A 10,211-nucleotide genomic window follows, 5' to 3' on the forward strand; every position below is an offset into this window, starting at 1 on the left:
ATTTGATACGATCCCAGATTCTACAGCTCTGGAAATGCAGTTGCAGGTTTGAGCAACAACTCTTAAAGCTCAGACTTTCTCAAATTGCTCAACCCAAGGATGTTAAGGACCATAGGCTTAGTGCAGTCCCCCCCCCCCCCCCCCCCCCGGACAACAGGACTTCACTAGAGTAAGAACACCAATGCAATTGGTCAAGGAGAGCAGACCTAAAACATGTCTATGCCCCAACTCCCACATCACATGACCTAAATTCACTGCACCGGTCATGTCACACAAACACACCACACACACACACACACACACACACGTCACACAAACACACTGCACCAGTCCTTACATATCCCCGCATCCACTTCATAGTCACGAAACAGAGCCAGGGTTCCAGGCTCAAACATACACATTTGTTACAAATGTTATGACATTTCCAATGGCCACACCGCTGTGTAAAAAAGATGGATGGTTGAGACTTACAGGAATCGAGTCATGATCCCATCTTTCTCTCTGTCACTCCTGCACCAATCAATACACCCCCCTCCACCCCACACATACAGACCCACACCATCACCACCATCATTTTGCAGTAATGGAACCGCCTCTAAAAACTAGCATATTCAGCAAATCAGGCCCACAAGATCAATTAGGAAATAAATAGAGAAAGGGCAGGAGCAGGAGGGAAGAGAGAGACAAGACGGGAACAGACAAAAGAAAGACAGGAAAAGACACAGACGTGAGGAGAGAAAGGATGCAGAGGGAGAGGGAGAAAGAAAGGACAAAACAGTCAAAGAGAGAATGCGAGGAGGGGAGACAGACAGACAGAGAGGGAGGGGGAGGGAGGTCTCAGCCTCAGGTGAAATATGATGAGATGCTGATGAGACAAGAATGGAGGTGTGTGTTTGTGTGTCTATATGTGTGTGTGTGATCCTCTCTAGCAGGAAGGCAAATGGATGATGGAATCGGCCACTAGTCTCTGCCTGAAAGTAGGTGTGTAGGTGTGTGTAGGTGTGTGTGTGTCTGAAGCCTTCTAAATGGAAATCTGTTCTACAGCCTTTTTAGTTTCCCCTTCTCTTATTCTCTTCTTGCTTCTACCCTTTTCTTTTCGGCCCACTTCATTTCTTCCTTTTTCTTTTTGTTCCCCAATTTCTCACCCTGTCTGTTCTCCTCCCCTCCCCTCCACATCTTCTTTTTCTCTCTCTCTTCGCATCTCCCACCATCCTCCTCAGAGCCCTGTGCGCTGCGTGTGGAGGGAGATTAGGGACAATGGGCCTCACCAGACAACAGGATCAACTCTGGAACAATTGATAACCTGCAGGCATCGTGATGAGCTGAACAATGTCGGCTACAGCCTGAGAAACAACCCAAATATGCAACTGACTCATCACTTTCCAGCCGTCTGCTTCCCGTTACCATAGCAACAGATGGACTGGTCTCAATAATAATAATAGACCGATATGGCTATTATCAGTAAACTGCCGTGAATAAAAGTGTTTGGTGAATAAAAAAAGAAATGCAATCATAGAAAGTAAGACATGCTGATATTTGCCAAGTCACTTTTTCACCTGGTAGTCACAAGGCTGCTATTGTTATTTTCTGTCCATAGCCAAAGGCATGCGTGGAAAAACTGGGAATCCCCTACACTGGGGATTACTTGCTGTATTCTTTATATCATTGAACTGTCTGCCAGGCCTTTCTATCTCACTCTCTCTCTCTCTTTGAGGAGTATCTGGTCAGTAATCTTTCACCATCTGACCGTCTGCAGCCCACAGAGCTGAGGGTCACCACAGAGCGCACTAACACATCCTCTGTTAGGCCTTCAGTGGCTGTGGTATGTAAACTAAATAAAGAGAGGCGAATGTAAGTCAATGAAATGGAAACATAATGAAACAGGCAGACATAAACATTGCTGTGTAATTACATTGAAAATGACTCTCACACAGATGATTTTCACACAGGGACGGTTTAATGGGGAAGAGAACTTAGACTGCCAAGATGAGTGTAATGCTCTGACACATAGGCAGGCAGTGCGAGAGCTATACTCAGACCATAGGCCTAGTCAAACCCCTGGGCTCCTTCAGACCCCCTCGTCACATGAACACACACACCACATACTGTATGTTTTTCTTTAAATGGTCATACCAATTATGTGTTTTGAATTGAGAGAGAGAGAGAAAGAGAGAGCAAAACGACATGCATGCACTAAGATTTGGCCTCTAAATTGGAGTGAGAATAACAGAGAAGTGTGAAGGAAAGAGAGCGACAGAGAGAGAAAGTATGACGGAAAGGATAAAGAGCATATTGAATAAGAGATAGCACTAGGAGGAGAGGATCGAAAAGGATAGAGATGAAAAGACAGCAGACAGAAAAGTTGGACAGCATAACCATGGCAACAGTTACATTGACTACCAACACCAACTGACCTGCATGGGGGGGGGGACTTCAACCTTGACTTAATAGCAAAGTTCATTCTCTTCTGGGTCAGCCTATTGTGTACAGAGTAAACACTCTAGACAAACCAGCTTGGCGTACAGTAAATGTTATTTATTAAGGTGGTTTGGTTTGTTCGAATGTACAGTCCAGAAAACACAGATAAATAAAGCCTTGTTACAAAAAGCTTCAATCAAAAACACAAAAATCCATATTTAATACTTCATAATTTATTTTTTACATGACAACTATTTACAAAAGCTTTTTATTTTTGCCCTTTTTTTTTTTTTACAAAAAATAGGATGAACCTGTACCTTTTTGCTTTTAGTAACAATCATTTCAAATTGTGTGACGCAGAGGTAGAAATTCTCAACCCCACACAATGAGACACATAAAACTATAGTGCACTCAATATTTAGCATACATACATACATGTTTCCTAGAAAAAATGTCATGGTGCTTCACTTAGGTTCATTTTCGTGGAGTATCAAGCTTGTTGAAAAAAGGCAGATTCCTAAATAAAGAAAGGATATGGCACACATTCCATCTCTAAGGCGAACAGGAAGACATGAAGGTGGATCGTGTTTGAGTTTCTGATTATCCAGAGGGTAGGAATGCTGTGATTCCCATAAAGCCAGGGGATTATAAAAATAGAATTTAATTAACATTACCTAAAAGGACAATTCCCTTTCAGATAACTGCAGTCTTTCTCTCTTTTCCCCTTCATGAATTCTCCTTTCTTCCTGCCTCTCTTTCTTTCTTTCTCTCCGTCTCTAAATGTGCTCACACTGATGATGATCAGAGGAAGACGTCTGCAGTGTCCTCTGTTGGTGAAAGAGCAAAACTGCATGTCTCTGCTCTGCTGTTTTGAGTGCCCCCCCCCAACCAACCATCCAGCTGATTCTGGATCTGCTTCTGATGCTGTACTTCCTGAGAAGAGGCTGGCACCTACTGACTGCAGCACAGCTGGATGGCTTAATTTCACTTCACTGCCCCCCCCCCCCCCCCATCCCATCCCATCATGGGGGTTTGTCTCTCATGAATCACAGTCTGCCTCCATGACAGGAAGGAAATAAATCCATACAAGGACCCAGTACTGATCCCAGGGCATCGCCTTTCCACACTCGCAAATAATAATAATAAAAAAAAAGAGTAAATTAAAATAATGGCCTGAGGAAAGAAAGGAATTACAGAAATGGAGAAAGCATTTACTACATTTCCCCACTGACATCTGTGCAGTGGCCTCTACCTTCTCAAACTGGGCCTGGCCTGCAGGCAGGGGATGCTGGGATGTGTGCTCAAAGACTCCTGGGGAAAAAGGTCATGGAAGTGCGCCGGTCTGAGCACAGGGCAAAGGGCACACAGAACTGGAAACCGAACCGCTTTGTCTGTAAATGTGTCTTTGGTTTGATTTTTGCAAATCAGCATGATTACACTTCCGCAGCTCTCTGTATGGGACAGCATCATGATGTAACAACTCCTTGCAGATATGTCCTAATCTGATAGCACCTCACTGAAAATACACTATGTGAAAACACTTACGCTGCAAAGACAGTACCAGAATTAGACATTTGGGATATTATTTAATATGGGGAAGCTAGCTCCGCATTTCATTCAAACTATTCATGTTACAAATGACATGATTTAGAACAAAACAAAAAATACAAACTAGGTCTCAAAGTCAAAATTGTCTCCTTGTTAGATTCTTGATTTCTTGACGACACAAACCTAGTGGAGTTGATGGGATTGTCCCTCATTCCTGGAGGACAGTTTTCCTTTGAAACTGTGTGCTAATAAAGTGCTCAAAACGTGTTGAAAAACTGCATTAAGGCTGGCAGTTAGGGTCAAATAAGGCTAAAAGAACTGGTGGGTTTTTCAAAACAGGGAGTGGAAATATAAACTAAAGCATAGCTGAAGAAGACACCCTTGTGTGTGTGTGTGTGTGTTTGTTTAGGCGTATTACTCTTTCTTCCAGCTCTCTCACCCTGACTCACTTTCTCTTTTCAGTCTGTCACTTTACAACCTCTTCATTCATAGGTTGGCAACTATCACATCTTTCATTTAGCTTGTCTACATGTCCGTTTCTGTCTCATCTGTGTGTGTGTGTGTGTGTGTGTGTGTGTGTGTGTGTGTGTGTGTGTGTGTGTGTGTGTGTGTGTGTGTGTGTGTGTGTGCTTGCGCCTGTGTTTTTGGCCTCCTTGTGGCCCATTTCTCCATCGCATTCCTCAGGTTTCTCATCCATCCCAAGCAAAAACGCGAGGATCTAAAACCGTGGAGTTAAAACCGCAATGTGCATCCACACACACAGAAGCCCTACAGGGACAGGCAGGTGTCCCCAGCAGACACTGTCCCCCCGTCTGTCTTAGGGACACTAATGAGACTAATTAGGCCTTCATGTCCTCTGAGACCTCTAATCACTCTTAGAGGGACCAACACAAAAAGCAACATGGCAGCCATGAGAGGCAAGGGTCACAGGGGAGGATCTATGATGCTATTTTCCTTCGTCTCGAGACAGACGGACCTTGTGTCATCTTCATCTGTTCTCTATCCTCTTCCTCGTGATGAAGATCCCATGACAGACGCTTCTCTCCGGTCCTTCCAATACGGACAGCAGCACACCGTCAACTCCAATCCAATCCAATGCAAATCAAAGCAACCATCTCCACACACTCTTCAGCAGTCCACTCTAAAAGGATCCAGAGTGGGTGTCAGGCTGCACCTGTGAGTGTGTGTACATATGTGTGTGTGTGTGTGTGTGTGTGTGTGTGTGTGTGTGTGTGTGTGTGTGTGTGTGTGTGTGTGTGTGCGTTTGGTTGTCTTGAGTTCAGTGCACTAATAAATGCGGGAATCCCTTGGCAGGACACAACCGGAATCCCAGACAGTTAGGTGCAATCGTGTGGGGCTTGCAGGGCTGATCCTGAGAGAGGGGGGTTGTGGGACATTCGAGGAAATGGATGAGAGGAGATTACTTCAACAGAAGAAAACCTCTCCATACGCAGGGGCGTCTGGGGCTTCAGTGCTAGGAGTGTCTGAGGAGAGAGAAAAAGTAATAAGGACACCAGCAGTACCACCATACAATACAAACATAACACTGCAGTCAACAATACAATACCATCATAACACTGTAGTCTACAATACACTACTAACATAACAGTACAGTCTACAATACACTACTAACATAACAGTACAGTCTACAATACAATACTAACATAACACTGTAGGCTGCCATACAATGCTAACATACAATACTAACATAACACTGTCTACCACACGATACTACCATGCTACCCTGCTCCAATACACTACCCTATCATAAAATACCACCCTAACTGAGCAGGATTTGTTTTTGAGAGTTTTTGTTTCTGTAGGTTCAGTAGGTTGTAACATCTTCATCCTTTGTGTGTGTGTGTGTGTGTGTGTGTGTGTGTGTGTGTGTGTGTGTGTGTGTGTGTGCGTGTGTGCTTGTGTGTGTGTGTGTGTGTGCATTCTTTCATACTCAATTCATTTTGATGGTTTATGGTCTGATAAAGGACACTTCTGTCAGTCCCACTAGCTTCCCAGGCTATTCAACATGTAGTTGTGTGCTCTGGGTCAGAAACCCTAACAAGAACTGATTTTACGGCAAATTCACATATATCGCTGAAATACATACGTTGGGAAGCTATCTAATTTTTTATCAGTGCCAAATGTGCTGATATTGGTGTTTGCGAGGCAAGTCTGCTGGCTTTTAGCTAGTTAGCCTGCTAGTTTTAGGAAAACTATGATGAATGTAAATACATATTAGCAAACTCAAACTGTAAAACTTCCAACTGATACCAGCTGAAAAACTCACTCCTCCGCGCAGCCCTGAAATACTAATCTTCTCTCATCCCACACACTCCACAACCCAAGTCCCCTGACACCTTGTCACCACATCTCCTCAAAAGAGCTTGCGTCTTCTCTAAAGCATTATGCTAAATGACAGCCAGGGTAATTACTACGTGCCTCATCGCAGCATCTCTGACAGCCACACGGAGTCTTTGTGCTGCGTGTCTACTTCAAATAATCCTCTTGTCATGAGAGCGCAGACACTGTTAAAGCCCGTTCCACCAGTGAGTCTGCATGCACTATGCCTTTGAAACAGCAGCAGCAGCAGCCCCAGCAGACCAGATGCCACCGAGTCAATCACCCTTGCATCCTCACACACCAATCAGCATCCACTCACACACACACACACACACACACACACACACACACACACACACACACACACACACACACACACACACACACACAGACTGACAGCTGTTAGCTGATCCAACAACACTAGCCTAGATTGTGACACGCAGCTGTAATCTGATCTAAACATGCTGGATCAGGGTATATGTGTGTTTATGTATGCTTATAGGATAAGAGTAGCCCCTCACTCAGCTTTATTTATGGCGTGTGTATGTGCCCTATGAGTTGATGGGGTGATGTGGTAATGCTACTAATACTGCTACTACTAATACTGCTACAACTACTATCGCTATCACCACCACCACCAGTACCATCACCACTACTACTACTACTACAAGGTTATCACTGCTACTACTGTTTGGAGTTATTGACGTGTAATTACATGAAGTACATTGCAATAAAATCCTTTATTACTTAAAGTATTTAAAGACTGACCACAGGCAGTAAGCTAATACTACTCCTACAACTAACCTTAGCTTCTTGTGCAGTAAGCTTAATGATGATGGGTAGTACTGTAAAATATAGTAGCTGGACAGGAAGTGGCAATGCAGATGATTGTGTTACCTGTGGGCTGACCTTTGCCCTTCTTCTTCTTCTTGTCCTTCTTGTCTTTGGGCTTGGTGAGCTGTAGCAGGCGGCTGGGCATCTGGGGGGCTGGGGCGCTGGAGGTGGAGGACGAGGAGGAGGAGAAGGGGTTCAGGTTCTTCCCTTTCCGCTTCTTCGAGTCCATCCTGGACATCAGGTCCTTGGCCGCACTGGCAGTGGCTGGGGATGTGGAGTAGCAGGAGAGGTCACCGTCGACGCCGTGGATCCTGTCCAACGAGCCGGAGCTTTGGAACTTCATGGAGTCCTCCGAGGTGGTGGAGGGGGTCCTGTGCGGCCGACACAACTGGTCCTGAGAGAGAGAGAGAGAGAGAGAGAGAGAGAGAGAGAGAGAGAGAGAGAGAGAGCGGTCAGGTTGATTATCAGTACCTTGATCTGGTTCAACAGAACTATAACACACAACTACAGTGTGCTAGACAACTCCATGTAAAAAAGGCATGTGTTACTGAACATTGGCCTCAACACAACAATTACAAACAAGAAACAGAAAGTTCGGCAGCAAGCCAGAGGATTTTAGGCTGCACTGAAGCAGTGAAACATCACTCTCCATGACGTCCTCTGGAGCAGGTGCCCGCGGGAAGTAATATTAATAATGATGATTTCTTCTACAGCACCTTTCATCCACCAAGTACAAGTGAAAGTGCTTTATTTACAGGAATATATAATGTATGTGCAATAATAAATAGCATGAAATTAAATTGTGAAAAGGAAACAGCACGAGTAAAAACACACTAGCAAGATTAATATGAAGTAATGAATGGCTACCAGATAGAGGCCTGACTGCAGAGCAAAGACACTGACAAAGCAGTCTGTGTGTATGGAGTCTGGGCCTGCTCAGCACGTTGTCTACAGAGCGCAAGGTGTTTGTGCTAGAGACCGTTTACATTTATGCGAACAGGATGATCTCCATTATACTAAGGCTGATCCTGACATCACTGAGAGAAATGTGCCCTTATCTGAACCCCGTCATGGAACCACAGGTCATTGACACACACACACACACACACACACACACACACACACACACACACACACACACACACACACACACACACACAGAATTATCCTGACATCACTGAGAGAAATGTGCCCCTATCTGAAGCAGCCATGAAGCCAGAGGTTGTTGACACAGGCACACGCACAACGCACACGCACACGCACACGCACACGCACACGCACACGCACACGCACACGCACACGCACACGCACACGCACACGCACACGCACACACACACACACACACACACACACACACACACACACACACACACACACACACAGAAAAGCCAAGAAAGTGTGCCCTGAGCTTAGCATTGACGCTGGTGTAGTACACATCTTGTCTAAGGGCTGGACTAAGACGCAGCCCATCATGGGGTTAAAGCATTACATAAAGCACTTAACCTCCAGCACTGCACAGAGTCTCTCGGCTGTTACGTAAGCACACAATAGTACCAAAGCACACTTAGCTGGGGGATCATTACCAAAATGAAACAACAGTTGCACAGTATGAGCACAATGGAGCAGGACTAAGTCTCTTAAGCCCAAACACTGGGAAAAGGGGAAACGACGGTTGGAAAGGCTTTAGTGTCTGCAGCACAGCCGGTTCTTCCGGGGTGGATTTTCATCCACTTCCCATCCCATCCCATGCCCTGCCCTGTGGGTGCCCTGTCCTGCCCTGTCCTGCCCTGTCCTGCCCTGCCCTGTGGGCATCCCCCCCCCCCAACATGCCCACGCCATCGCCACAACATGCACACCGCCATGGCGACTGTAGCCGGGGGAGCCTGATGAGCGACGGTTGCGAGGTCTCCTGCAGCTGCCGGACATGAGACGTCCTGACGGCAGGAGGGCTAGGAGCTTAAGAGCAGGATGATGCGTCTGCCTTCCTTAAGAGCAGGATGATGCGTCTGCCTTCCTTAAGAGCAGGATGATGCGTCTGCCTTCTTTGGCCTGTGACGGTTAACAGACGCCAAGGCTCCCTTCCCTTTCACTGTGCAGATGGGGGACAAGGGCAAAAGTGGAACTGGAAAAGAATATTGCCGGACTTAGACCTCCTTTTTATAACCCCTACACTGTTTCACCATCAGCTTTACACCAATCCACCAACACTGTACATACAGACAACTTTGAAACTATTGATTTAACGCTACTTTCCTAAAGGCATTCGATATTTGAAAATAAAGCAGAGCTTCAGAACTACCTAGAGGGCACATTTGTATGCGAGGCCAGATTGTCATCACTGACATGCAGGCATGAGGAAAAGCAAGTGTCTGTGAAAGATAAACATCTGTCTGCTGACTGGTAATGTCGTGACTCGACAGCAGGAGTTGTTAGCCCAGTCTCCCCGAGGAGAAGAGAGCGCTCACTCACACACACACACACACACACACACACACACACACACACACACACACACACACACACACACACACACACACACACTCGCAGACACACTCACACAGACACACACTGATGGCAGATCAGACCATCTGCATGATTACCACTGATAAACCTATAACCAGATTCAAACCCGCTGGGCCAGTGAATGTGTGTGTGTGTGTGGGAGTGTGTGTGCGCGTGTGTGTCATTCCTTGATGGGGAGTTGCTATGGCACTGGCAGATGTTTCTCCATTCTGCCAGTAATTCAAGACATTCTGTACAAAATTGCGCCATAACAGACACACAATCAATCCCAACACACAATCAGGTCTTTTAACTACTCCAGGTGCTGAGTCTAAATCAGGGGAGGCTGCCTTTTATCTTTATGGCCCAAGTAGACGGAACGCCCTGCCTGAGGCCCCACACCAAACACTTAAAAAGGCAGGTTAGAAGCCCTACTTCCTACTTTTTACAATAGTCTATGGCTAAGTTCTTAGTGTGTGTGTGTGTGTGTGTGTGTGTGTGTGTGTGGGGGGGGGGGGGGGGGGGGGGGGGGGGTAGGTTGTTTGTGCATGTGTTTTGTATATTTTACT

The 10,211-nt window shown here is 45.8% G+C and overlaps 1 protein-coding gene across 5 annotated transcripts in view; it reads right to left on the bottom strand.

The window, feature by feature from the left end:
• Window positions 1–4,436: 4,436 nt before the first annotated feature.
• The window catches only part of akap13 (A-kinase anchoring protein 13), a 90,467-nt gene continuing 84,692 nt past the window's right edge, over window positions 4,437–10,211 (bottom strand). For all 5 annotated transcript variants that reach the window (XM_031564588.2, XM_031564589.2, XM_031564586.2 and 2 more), the window contains 2 exons: window positions 7,204–7,534; window positions 4,437–5,450 (listed from right to left, as the gene is read on the bottom strand). In XM_031564588.2, the coding sequence (XP_031420448.1) occupies window positions 5,392–5,450; window positions 7,204–7,534 (390 nt within the window). In that variant the 3' untranslated portion in view covers window positions 4,437–5,391. The remainder of the gene's footprint in view (window positions 5,451–7,203; window positions 7,535–10,211) is intronic.

This window comes from Clupea harengus, chromosome 3 (assembly GCF_900700415.2).
Source record: "Clupea harengus chromosome 3, Ch_v2.0.2, whole genome shotgun sequence".
Classification (NCBI taxonomy): domain Eukaryota; kingdom Metazoa; phylum Chordata; class Actinopteri; order Clupeiformes; family Clupeidae; genus Clupea; species Clupea harengus.